At 39.5% G+C, this 12,090-nt stretch overlaps 6 protein-coding genes across 7 annotated transcripts; 3 read left to right on the top strand and 3 right to left on the bottom strand.

Annotated features, from left to right (window-relative positions):
• Positions 1-199: 199 nt before the first annotated feature.
• Positions 200-997, bottom strand: LOC106318180 (protein TonB). The gene has a single exon (XM_013756052.1). The coding sequence runs from the start codon at positions 875-877 to the stop codon at positions 467-469; it is 411 nt and encodes a 136-aa protein (XP_013611506.1). The 5' UTR covers positions 878-997; the 3' UTR covers positions 200-466.
• Positions 998-1,781: 784 nt separating this feature from the next.
• LOC106318179 (periaxin-like) lies at positions 1,782-3,181 on the bottom strand. The gene is made up of 2 exons (XM_013756051.1): positions 2,251-3,181; positions 1,782-2,133 (listed from the first exon to the last, which is right to left on the bottom strand). The coding sequence occupies exons 1-2, from the start codon at positions 2,989-2,991 to the stop codon at positions 2,014-2,016; spliced, it is 861 nt and encodes a 286-aa protein (XP_013611505.1). The 5' UTR covers positions 2,992-3,181; the 3' UTR covers positions 1,782-2,013.
• A 519-nt stretch (positions 3,182-3,700) lies between these two features.
• Positions 3,701-4,952, bottom strand: LOC106318178. Its single transcript, XM_013756050.1, has one exon. The coding sequence runs from the start codon at positions 4,868-4,870 to the stop codon at positions 3,998-4,000; it is 873 nt and encodes a 290-aa protein (XP_013611504.1). The 5' UTR covers positions 4,871-4,952; the 3' UTR covers positions 3,701-3,997.
• Positions 4,953-5,351: 399 nt separating this feature from the next.
• Positions 5,352-7,884, top strand: LOC106318176 (guanosine nucleotide diphosphate dissociation inhibitor At5g09550). Its single transcript, XM_013756048.1, has 12 exons — positions 5,352-5,488; positions 5,595-5,741; positions 5,831-5,938; positions 6,021-6,193; positions 6,279-6,390; positions 6,471-6,551; positions 6,637-6,699; positions 6,816-6,917; positions 7,012-7,136; positions 7,203-7,413; positions 7,517-7,591; positions 7,692-7,884. Exons 1-12 carry the CDS (start codon positions 5,402-5,404, stop codon positions 7,743-7,745), a joined length of 1,338 nt encoding a protein of 445 aa, XP_013611502.1. The 5' UTR covers positions 5,352-5,401; the 3' UTR covers positions 7,746-7,884.
• Positions 7,885-8,431: 547 nt separating this feature from the next.
• On the top strand, positions 8,432-9,786 carry LOC106315938 (uncharacterized protein C6C3.02c). Its single transcript, XM_013753784.1, has 5 exons — positions 8,432-8,542; positions 8,723-8,797; positions 8,896-8,964; positions 9,056-9,237; positions 9,438-9,786. The coding sequence occupies exons 1-5, from the start codon at positions 8,521-8,523 to the stop codon at positions 9,534-9,536; spliced, it is 447 nt and encodes a 148-aa protein (XP_013609238.1). The 5' UTR covers positions 8,432-8,520; the 3' UTR covers positions 9,537-9,786.
• A 347-nt stretch (positions 9,787-10,133) lies between these two features.
• Positions 10,134-11,739, top strand: LOC106313249 (succinate dehydrogenase subunit 3-1, mitochondrial). 2 transcript variants are annotated; one of them, XM_013751014.1, is made up of 4 exons: positions 10,134-10,308; positions 10,744-10,817; positions 10,896-10,977; positions 11,070-11,739. In XM_013751014.1, the coding sequence occupies exons 1-4, from the start codon at positions 10,234-10,236 to the stop codon at positions 11,478-11,480; spliced, it is 642 nt and encodes a 213-aa protein (XP_013606468.1). In that variant the 5' UTR covers positions 10,134-10,233; the 3' UTR covers positions 11,481-11,739. The 2 variants fall into 2 exon arrangements, with proteins under 2 accessions (XP_013606468.1, XP_013606469.1); XM_013751015.1 differs by lacking the exon at positions 10,134-10,308 and having other exon boundaries at positions 10,754-10,818; positions 10,893-10,977.
• Positions 11,740-12,090: the final 351 nt, after the last annotated feature.

The raw sequence follows: 12,090 nt of genomic DNA, 5'->3' as shown, positions 1-12,090 counted from the left end.
ATAATTCTATCCTAAAGTTGGGCATATTCACCAAGTTGGACTGATAATTGCCCATTTGAAGCTTTCAGTTTTCTTTTTTTGGGCCAACGTAAGCTGTCAGATAAGAAGACTTGGCAAAGCTCTCAACATCTGGTGTACGTAAAATAAAATTTGTCAAAAGAAGTCAAAAATATAAACCATGGTGAGAGAAAAAATGATGTTGATACTAATTACAAAACGTAATCGTAAAACATATATTTTGTACCACAAGAAAAGCACACAAGCTACACCAGAGACTCAGTACAAAGACTTAATTTCGAGACGTCAGTGACCCAAACATGACATGAAAATGCAACAATGCGTAAGTACTATCTCGTGTTTCATAAAACACAAACAAGCCTATTATTACACCATTTACTTTTATTTATCATTATTCAAGCAATAGCAGTGTATATAGATTCCCTTTTAATGTTCTCAATCCATTGATCTATGGCTTCTTGTTCGAACCACTAGAAGTTGCCTCGGAAATAACACTTGTAGGTTTTGTCTTTTCAGTCTTTGGTAAACCGCCGTTAGTACCGGGAAAAGGGAAGCTTGGGATCCACGAGGGGAATTCAAAACTCCCTTCTTCTGACTCCTTTGGTAGCTCCTCTGGTTCCTCAGGCTCCTCAGGAGCCTCAGGATCTTCTGGAATCTCCGGCTCCTCCGGCTCTTCTGGAATCTCCGGTTCCTCCGACTCCTCAAGCCTATTATATTGTGGAATCTTTGTGGCCTCTTCTTGTACCAGAGAGTGACCTACTCTAGCAGCAAAAATAGGCGTAGCAAACAAAAGGGACGACGAAATAAAAACAAGGAAAAACATAAAAGAGACGAGAATAGGAATGCGAAGATTAATCATTTTTGTGATATGGTATTTTCTCTTGAATGGAAACCAGCTTGAAGGGTCAAGTAATATTGTGAGTAAATAGAGTCTGTGTTTTGGTATTGTGTAACGAGTGAGTTATTATTTATACATGAGACGAGAGAGCTATTTATAATGTAATTTTTATAGGAGTCAACAAATATGGTAAGAAGAACTCTAATCACCATTGTGAGTTTTTGATGTTAGTCTTCAACAAACTCACCTATATTTTCATTTAATTTTACTTCTTATATGTATAACTCCTTTATGTTTTAATTAGTTGAGAATTTAAATATTTACCTGTTCAAGTTATAAACGTTAGACATTTCAAGAAAACTTGTATAATGGATAGAAACAAATAAAAATATAAAAGCTCCTCAATCAATTTAAAAAAATCCAGTTAGTAAAATATACTATATTTACGAGGAGCAAAAATCAACTAAATACATTGTAAAAATCTAAATCCCCATTGTGGTATTAAAAAGGAAGTCACCCAAACGATGGTAACAGATGTGAATGAGGAAAATAAAAGACGACATGGTAAAAAAATAGCATGAAGTCTTCTTGTAAAGATTCACTTGAGACTTGAGAGGGATAAACCTAGAGGACTTTGTGGCACCCTGACCAGGTTTACCATGCTTAACCGGTTTGCAAGAGATTGAAAGCTCCGCTAAGTGCAGTATTTGAACTCCGGTTTGATCTCGATGTGGTTAAACGTTTTTCCGCTGTACACACCAATGGTGCTTCACATCATTTTGCGTTAATAAACAAACCTAAAGGATCTTTTTGCGTGTTCAGATTTATAGAATCGATATTCATAAAATTTCCCCGTATTATTTGAACACGTGAACAATTGTTTTTAGACAAAACGATTTAGATAAGTAACACAAACCATTAAAAGAGTATATGAAACACAAATAAATTTATATGTATGAAACATACAAGTATATAACAGATAGTACAAAGCATAAGTGTATGAAGAAAGAAAGTATAGCTATGAGAACAAACCATAGATATGGTTCCCTAAGAAAACGACGGATGAGATAGACACACAAGACAGGTGATATAGAAATCTAGATCATGGGCATGTGGGCCCTTAAAAGTAGATGGGCTTTCATACGGCTCGATAGGCTTTAGTGAGTTCCAGGAACTTTTGGGAGTTCCGGCAACTTGGGAACTTCAGGCATCTTCGGTAGCTCTGGTTTTGGAATCTCCGGCATCTTCGGCAACTCGGGCTTTGGAATCTCTGGCACCTTTGGTAGCTCTGGTTTTTGAATCTCCGGCACCTTTGGCAACTCCGGCAACTTAGGAGCTTCAGGCTTTTGAATTTCCGGAATCTTTGGTAGCTCCGGTTTAGGAATCTCTGGCACCTTTGGTAGCTCTGGTTTTTGAATCTCCGGCACCTTTGGCAACTCCGGCAACTTAGGAGCTTCAGGCTTTTGAATTTCCGGAATCTTTGGTAGCTCCGGTTTAGGAATCTCCGGTACCTTTGGTAGCTCCGGTTTAGGAATCTCTGGTACCTTTGGTAGCTCTGGTTTTGGAATCTCCGGCACCTTTGGCAACTCCGGCAACTTAGGAGCTTCAGGCTTTTGAATTTCCGGAATCTTTGGTAGCTCCGGTTTAGGAATCTCCGGTACCTTTGGTAGCTCCGGTTTAGGAATCTCTGGTACCTTTGGTAGCTCTGGTTTTGGAATCTCTGGCACCTTCGGAGTCTCCATCAACTTAGTCCCCTCGTGCTTTGGAATTTCCGGAATCTTGGGCAGCTCGGGCTTTGGAAATTCAGGTAACTTGGGAATCTCTAGTTTAGGGAGCTCCGGCAACTTTGGAACTTCGAATTTTGGCAGCTCCGGGTGAGGTAGCTCAGGAAATTTTGGTAGCTCCGCGTGAGGCATCTCCGGAAATTTAGGTAGCTCCGGGTGAGGTAGTTCGGGAAATTTTGGTATCTCCATGTGAGGTAGTTCAGGCAATTTGGGTATTTCCGGTTTAGGAATCTCCTCCACTAACCGGCGAGCTCCAACTGAAGCCGGATAAGTGAGTAATGCAGTAAGACAGATGATGAGAAGTGGTGATGAGAGGAGAAGAGCAAAGAGACTCTTCTTCATCAGTGCCATGGTTCTGCTTGCTTACTTGAAAAGTTTTTTGCCTTCTTCTTCTTCTTCTTCTTCTTCTTCTTCTTTTGCTTTGATGTGTGTTTGTTTGTTTTTGGTTTTTGATGAGTTTTTGGTCTTTGATTCGAATATTTAAAGGTGTTGAGAGGAAGAGGGAAGATGAGTTTGGTGGGAAAATATCTGTATAATTCAAAAAGTTCGCTTAACCTCTCTATCTGTATTCAATCTAGTTGACTTTTAGATCCTAATGTTTACGTGTTCATGTTTTTGTTACACGTCTATCTTGAAAATAATCATCAATTATACCAAGTTTATTAACAATCACTAAGAAATCAAGATTGAGGCTTGATCAATTATGCCTTGCAAATATCTAGCCAGTTGTGTTGATTCTGACGAATCAAAATTTCAAGATGAATTTCTTTTTTTTTTTGCACATAAATTTGGTAAATTTGCAAGTACGAAATGCAGCTTCAGATTAAAGAATGAAAGCAAACAACGTTTAGGTTGTGGTCGGTAATCTACACAACGACTGTAGATCCTTTTCCCTTGTGGGTATGTTATGCTATTTGTCATCAAGTCATTGAAGTACAATATATTGTTTGATATTTGATCTTCAGACATATTTTACAAAAGAAAGTTATAGAATTGGGTATAACTTCAGCCGGTAACAACTTTCTTTCAATAAAATATAGCCAAAATGAAACAAGCCTAATCTGAGAAGTGTTGGTGCCTTACTTCCATCGCAACTATATCATCCGAAACCAGTTCTTGGATATGATACATAAAGGTTACATTACATTGATTCCACAAACGAATCAAAGCTACATCATTTTCAACTACTAACAATACATAGGCCCAAGAACATGCAACCACAAAACAAACAAGGACATACAAAAAGGTCTTACTTTCACTAAGTAACCTTGACCTTATCAGCTACAACAACACAAAAGTTATTAACAGATTTTTCAAGAACTCATCAAGTTCCTCAAAAAACTCAATCCTTTTGATATCATCCTCCTTTCTTATTTTTCTTTGCATGATTTCTCTCTTCATCATCATCAGATATTGTAATATACAACTCATCACCACCACCATCCTCCACGTCGTGATAGTTTCTTGGAGCAGGTGTTTCAAGATTTGCTTGATGATCAGAGGGGCTTAGCACAGGGCAGTGAAAGAGATGTGAAACCGGCGACCAACCAGAACCAGAGCTTTTAGCATCACCTGAAAACCCTACAGGAAACATAGCCCACGAACAGAAAAAGTAAACCCCCTGGCCATTACTCTCCACAGGCGGCGTCTCCGTCTTAACCGCTTCAAACGCTCTCCCACACTGCTGACACCTCAACGCGCATTCCTCGTATCCCTTAGGATACTCGAAAAGCGCGTAACAGTACGGACACGCCGTCCAAAAGCTCGCAGCCTTTGGATTCTCCGAGGTCTCAGCTAACTGCTCCGGTTGGCTCACCTGCAACTCTCGGTCGTAGATAGACTTTCTCGGAGGATCGGAGAGGACGCACCAAGCGTCGGAGACGAGCTTGAGCGCTTGGTCGGCGAAAGGGAGACGGTTGACGGTGGGGTTGAGGAGAAGAGCGAGTCTACGGTACTGAACCGCGACGCGTTCGAGGCTTTGGGTGAGCTTTTCGAGACGGAGCACCGCGTACCAGTCCGGTAGTTTCGAATCTCCGACGGTGGATTCTCCGGCGAGGAGAGTGTCGGCGATGGCGATGATGTAGTCCGCTGCATGTGTTCGGGACGAGTCGTCTTCGCATGCGCGGATCGCTAGTGTCTTTGCTCCTTTGAAGTCCCTTGAGGCTAGAAGCTCCTTCGATGTGACTAACCACCAATCCGCCTCAGCTCCGTTATCGTCGCCGCTGACCATATCTTTGTTTCTCAACCTTTGCTTTTGAGTAAATAGTAATACAGAACAGTGTTACTTTGCTAGTGGATCAACAAGACACTGTTGTCTATAAACAATATCTATGGGTGGGTACTTTTGTCATTTCAGTTATATAACGGTACCCCAGTACTTGACCTTCCTAAACCGGCCGGTCTACAGCATACCAATGATTGTTATTGAATTGATCTCAAGTTTTCTTGGTTAACCATTGTCATTTGTAATTAGGACAATTTTCATTTGCCACCTGTTTGTCTGAATATAGTAATTTTTTTGTTTCTTTAACGATTTGTAAACATTTGAAGTTATGATTAATCAATTCCTAACAATGCGGTTTTGATTGTAACGTGGAATATTTTCATGAGGTTTAACGGTAAGATAGGAGGTGGTGGTAAAGACTGTATTAACAGCCACACATCATCCCTCTATTTCTTTTTCTTCCCACACACTTTGTTTCTTTAATATAACAAAAAGCTATTAGAGATTAGAGAAGAATTATAGAGATCGGTTGCAGCAATGGATGAAGAGTATGATGTGATTGTTCTTGGGACTGGTCTCAAGGAGTGTATTCTTAGTGGTCTCCTCTCTGTCGATGGCCTCAAGGTTTCCTCCTTCCCAATTCACTTCCAAATGCATGCTTATCTTTCAAATATGTAAACATCGTCAATTTTTTTATTTATTTTGTTTGTGTTTTTGAATCTTTATATAGGTGCTGCATATGGATAGAAACGACTACTATGGAGGAGAATCATCCTCTCTTAACCTCACTCAGTTATGGAAGCGTTTTAGGGGAAGTGATACTCCTGAAGAAAACCTTGGAGCAATCAGAGAATACAATGTCGATATGATCCCAAAGGTAAAGTGAATATATATCAGAACATTATGCAAATGTATGTAATGTGATTAATCGATTAATGGAGATTTATATGGTTTCTTGATCTGCAGTTCATCATGGCTAATGGACTCCTTGTTCAAACCCTAATCCACACCGATGTCACCAAGTATCTTAACTTCAAAGCCGTTGATGGCAGCTTCGTCTACAATAAGGGCAAGGTAGTGATTAAGTCTTTTTTTTACCTTAAATATAAGTAACTACTAGCTAGAGATTTGATCATCCTTACCATTCAAACGTCAGATCTATAAAGTCCCAGCCACTGATGTGGAAGCCCTAAAGTCGCCATTGATGGGACTGTTCGAGAAACGACGTGCGCGAAAGTTCTTCATCTATGTGCAAGACTACGATGAGAAGGATCCTAAGTCTCATGAAGGACTTGACCTTAGCAAAGTCACTGCTAGAGAGATCATCTCGTACGTACAACATATTTTCTTCAAACTCAAAATCATTTCATCATATTTTCTTGCGTAACACGCTTTGTTTTTCTTTTCCCAATAGGAAGTACGGACTTGAAGATGATACAATCGACTTCATCGGTCATGCCTTAGCGCTTCACAATGACGATGGCTACTTGGATCAACCAGCCATTGATTTTGTTAAGAGAATCAAGGTAAAGTGTTTTCTTTTCTTTCATAACAAAGGCAATGTTCTGATCTCAATGTGCATTTAATTGTTTGTTATGTGGTAAAGCTCTACGCGGAATCATTGGCTCGATTCCAAGGAGGATCACCTTACATCTACCCATTGTATGGTCTAGGAGAGTTGCCACAGGTTTGTATTCACATTATTCTCATGAAACATCTTAGGTTTACGACCCTTTTCTATATATGTCTCAAATCTCTGTTTCTATTCTCAGGCTTTCGCACGTTTGAGCGCTGTGTATGGAGGGACTTACATGCTGAACAAGCCTGAATGCAAGGTTACACACCATCCATAATCTCTTTTTTTTTCTCGGTTTTGTTTATTAGAAATCTCATATCCATAAATGTAAGATAGCTCGAAACTCATGAATATCTTTAACATTATCCCTAACAGGTTGAGTTTGATGGCTCCGGAAAAGCTATCGGTGTCACTTCTGCAGGAGAAACTGCTAAATGCAAGAAAGTTGTCTGTGATCCTTCTTACTTGTCTGACAAGGTAACTCTAAACCCATTTCACCTATCAAGGTTGGTTCAGCACTTGATTCTCGCAAGGCCTAGTAACGTTCTAAGACGGTTTCCTTGTGTTTCAGGTTAAGAAAGTTGGGAAAGTGGCTCGAGCAGTGTGTATAATGAGCCATCCTATTCCAGACACCAACGAAGCTCACTCGGTCCAAATCATTCTTCCACAGAAGCAGCTCGGACGCAAATCAGACATGTAAGAGATCATAATCAAAGAACACATATTTAAATGTAGAGACATAACCTTTCTTGTTTTTTGTAGGTACTTGTTCTGTTGCTCATACGCTCACAACGTAGCACCAAAGGGCAAATACATTGCTTTTGTCTCTGCAGAAGCTGAGTCTGATAATCCAGAAGAAGAGCTTAAACCTGGAATTGAATTGCTTGGACCTATTGATGAGATTTTCTACCATTCTTATGACACATACGTTCCGACCAATAAGCAAGAAGAAGACAACTGCTTCATCTCCGGTGTAAGTGAATATCATAGTCATATAGTCTCAGTAATTTTTTTTGTTTCTTACATGTCTTTGTTTTTATTTTGTTGATGTTACTTTGTTTTCATTTTCTTATCAGACTTATGATGCAACAACGCATTTCGAGAGTACAGTGGTGGATGTACTAGAGATGTACACCAAGATCACTGGAAAGGTATAAAACTATAAACTCATCATCACTCTTTTTTTCTTGGTTCACAAGTAAACATAAAAACATTTTGAGTACTGAGTTTTTCTTCATTGTTCTTTTGCAGACTCTTGATTTGTCTGTGGACTTGAGTGCTGCGAGTGCTACTGCCGAAAAATGATAATTTTCTTTTGTTATTTTGGCTGAGTGGTTTTAAAACTGCAAGTGACTCCTTTTGTTTTCTATTGGATATTTACAAGTAACAGAAGCTGTTAATCTTTTTCCTCATCTTACTTATCATACGGTCTGTTTTGCTTTCATTTGTGTTGTTTTATCTAAGAAATACTTACATTTCTAAGTCTTTATATTATTATAGATTAGTTATTAAACACTTATACTACATGACATCAAATTTGGAAAAATAATCAAATTTAATATCAATACAAGGAACAAATATCAATACATCGAACTAGATCTAAATGCAACAATTCACGTGGAAACAAACCTCACTTTCTATAGGAAATTGCAGTACAAAGTGAATAATCTAACTATATCTCAATGTTAATCTGAAATTACCGGAAAATAAAAGGATCTGACTTGCAAATTCACCGAAGGTAAAAAAATGAAAGAGAAATGGAAATTATTATGGGCCAAACCAGTCAAAGCCCGAATCCGTTGGGGTTTGTTACTTTCCTTTTTTTTTCTTTGAAAAAAAAGAAAATCTCGGTTTGAGGCGCAAGATACGTGACGAGCAAGGTCGAATCTTTTCGTCTAGAAAGTTCCCCAACCAATTAGAGATGTACACGTGTAAATATCCGCGTGGTCTCGCCCTCATCTGATATTTGCTGTCTTCCTCTTATAAAATACGTTTTCTCAGGGTTTCTAGCGCGTCAAGTTTCGTTTCGCCCTGCTGATAATAAGCCCTTCACTTGTTCGACGCCTAAGTTTATCCCAAAATGCCTCGACGCAGCTCCGGTGGTTAGTTCTCTCTTTTCAAAAATTTCAGATCTCTCCTTCCTCCTCGTTTGGGCTTATGCTTCGGATCTAGAGTCTGTGTAGTCTACGATGTGCTTGTGTTGCTGGAATCGTGATGATTTTTTTTTAGGGTTTATGTTTGTATAGACGATGACGAAAATTGATTTTGTGAAATTGTTACAGGTGGTTACCGCGCTCGCCCCGCACCAGCACGCCCTGCACCAGCTCGAGCACGCAGCCCGCCTCCTCCTCAAACTGGTGAATTTCATTTTCTGATTTTTTTTTAAGTGATCCATCGGTTAAATTTGTCTGTGTTGTGTGATTGCGATTGTTTTTTTTTTTTTATGTGTTTTCAGTGAAACATGCTCCTCCTCCAGCAACCGCTCATCCTCAGCGTAGTGGTATTGGCTCTACCATAGCTGATGGTATGTCTGCTTTCTTACAAGAATATTGTGTTTCATATGTTTGTGTGGTCTGGTTTGTGATGATATATGTTGATTATTTTGGTAACTATAGGTATGACTTGGGGTGCTGGGAATGCAATTGGACACAGGGTTGTGGATGCTATCATGGGACCAAGAACCATTAAGCATGAAACCGTTGCTTCTGAGGCTGCCCCTGCTTCTGCTGCTGCTTCCCCTGTTGCCAACAGCATGGGCTCTGCTTCTTGTGACACTCAGTCCAAGGCTTTCCAGGAAGTAAGTCTTAAACCCCTTTGCTTTGTTGAAATTGAAGAACAAAGGCACATTGAAAAATGCTTCCTGAATTGTAGATACTATGAACAGATGAACACAATAGAAGTTATGTGTTTATGTACTTTAGATTCTGGTTGAATCCTTGGACATCCGATGTATTCACAGGGATGTTCTTTTTTTGTCTTGTTTGATATGTTGCGTAGTGTGTCAACAATTATGGAAGCGACATCAGCAAGTGCCAGTTCTACATGGACATGCTCACGGAATGCAAGAAGAATTCGGGTTCCATGATGGCTGCTTAAGTGCCATCTACTATCGTTATCTGCAATAAATAAAAAAAAGCGAAAGTTTATCAAGAAGAGTTTGTTCTCTCTGGTGTCTTTGATAACCAGAAGTTTAAAGTCTAGTAGTTTTTCTTATTTTGTAAGATGTGGTGATCTCCTATGTTGACGAACCTTTCTCTATGGAATAGTAATCATAAGCTAATTGAGATCTACTCCCTGTTGTTTTGTTTGCTTCTTTTGCCAAAGAACATGAACAAGCCAATTCTCATCATGATGTTTGTAGTAGCCTCCCAGTTGTTACGAGTTAAACACCATAAGGGGCTTTAAAAGAAGATAACAAATAAAATGGGGAATTTTAAGAATATATGCAAAGTTCGCGTTGTTCAGTGCAATTTACTCTATTTCCTCCGCTTCAAAATGCCTTAAGCACAGCGAGAGATGGGCCTGTTTCTGGAATAAAATTTTGTAGTGAACTGGACTTGATATAGCAAAAGATAAGTATGGGAAAACCCGCTAATCTAAAGAGAGGATTCCACTTTTCAACACATTGTGGAACGTGCAGATAACATTGGGGAGAATTTTAATTTACCAGATTACCCTCTAATTATTATTATTTTAGTTAAATAGGGTTGGTTTTAATCGAGATCCCATTTCCCTTGTTCGAGTTTTCTCAGGAAAGCTAGTAGAGAGAGAGATACTGGTTTCGATTCATACGATGGCTGCCACAGCTATTCTCCGATCGATCCGCCGACGCGACGTCGTCTCTGCGCCTCTTTCCGTCTACAAATCTGTACGTCTTTTTGGTTAAATAGCTGATAGATCGAGAAAATTTGCGATTCGTTTCGTTTCCTCTTTTGTTTTCAATGATGAACGTCTCTGTTATGTTTCGTTTCACTGGAATTATTCATGGAATATGAAACCGATATGCTGATTTGCAGATTTTGATGTATTGATCGTTGATTTAGAAAGAAATTGAAAACACGAGATTATCTATTAGGGTACAGATTTGTATAGCCTTTTGTGGAATAGAGATGAAATTTTCTCAGAATAATCTGAAGACTGTTAGCAAAGAAGAAGATGATAGAGACTTAGCTACCGTATGAGCTTTAATTTTTTTATTTTGAGGCGCTTAATGAGAATCAGATGATGGGGTCTTCTTTTCCATGTTGGATATGGGTAGAGACGTTTTTCTTAACTGTTCTTTGATAAACGTTCTTCTTTGCAGCTTGCTGGTAATGCTCAACCTTCATTGGGTTCGTACACTGGTCAGAACTATGCAAGTTTGTGTAGAGCTTTCGGGTATATGTTTCCTTTGCAAAAAAAACGTATGGGAGTCACCCTGTTGTTGCGCTTTTGACTGTGTTTTATTCGTTATAGATCGAGAGCCGGTGTGAATGAAAATGTTGGGACTGGTTTTGGAACTAGCAACATAAGCAATGCCGTTAGAGAGGAGAGAGAGGTAAGATGTCTTTGTCCAAATTTTTGTGGTTTCCTTTGTAATGTTTAAGACTTATGATTGTGCTTGGTTGTTCCTTATATCGATTCTTCTAGCATTCAAAAGCTACTGTGAATGCTATGGGAGCTCATCTGAGAGCTCTTGGTGTGGGAACACCAAGACGCGTGTTGTCTACAATCGCCGAGGGTATCAAGATGACAGAGGAGGACCAGACTTCTCCAAAACCCCAAAGCTTTCGCCCTCTATCTCCTCACCTCACGGTTTACCAGCCTCAGAAGAACTCAATGTTATCCATTTTCAACAGAATCTCGGGGATTTACTTGACCGGAGTCTTTTATGGCGGCTATCTTCTCTACCTGAAGATGGGTATGATCTGCCTCACTTACCCGGCTTTCTACCAAGTTCATTACCATGTACAGCAGCAACTCCCCATCATCACCTCGGTTACTGCATTGGCCGCGCTTTACCATACTGTCAAGAGTATTCACTCGCTCTTGACCCATTGAAGCAACATTTCCCCTAAGCTCTTTTCGTTGTTTGGTTAAGCCACCAGAGTCTCCAGTAAGAGTTTCCTTGAGATGCACAAGATTTAATAAAAGAGAGTTAGAAACGTTTGTTAAACTCTCATTGTCTTTTGAGAAAGCAAGTGTCTAGCTTTTGTTTTGGGATTTTAGGCTTTGAAAACTTATGTTTGTTGGCTTTTTCTTTGTTCTAAGACCTTATTGATGGGGTTGGAATGTAATAAAATGTTTACCAGTTCTAAGACCGCGCTTGAGGGAGATGCAGGTTGGGCATGGGAATAATACTTTGAGTGATTGAAGAAGAAACTGAAAATTGGATTCTTGAGTTATTTTCTTGTTTCTTAGGTTGGTTTTCTCATGTTTTGATCGTTGGCTATTTGATAAAATAACACAGAAGCATGGGCCAGGATATTTTGGTTTTTGGGCTAAATATGGAAGGAGAAAAAGTAATAGGTAGCGCTGAAAGGCTTAATCACGCGCTATCGACCCTATGAAGTTTTTATTTATGCGGAAAAGCCCAATATTTATGGTCCTGTCTTAGGGGTGGGCACTTTACCCTCCGAAGCCGCACTCGAACCCAATCCGAAAAACTCGA

The sequence above is a fragment of the Brassica oleracea genome, chromosome C9, assembly GCF_000695525.1.
Source record: "Brassica oleracea var. oleracea cultivar TO1000 chromosome C9, BOL, whole genome shotgun sequence".
Taxonomy (NCBI): domain Eukaryota; kingdom Viridiplantae; phylum Streptophyta; class Magnoliopsida; order Brassicales; family Brassicaceae; genus Brassica; species Brassica oleracea.
Note: the sequence above shows the minus strand (reverse complement) of the source record. Positions and strands in the feature narration are given on the sequence as shown.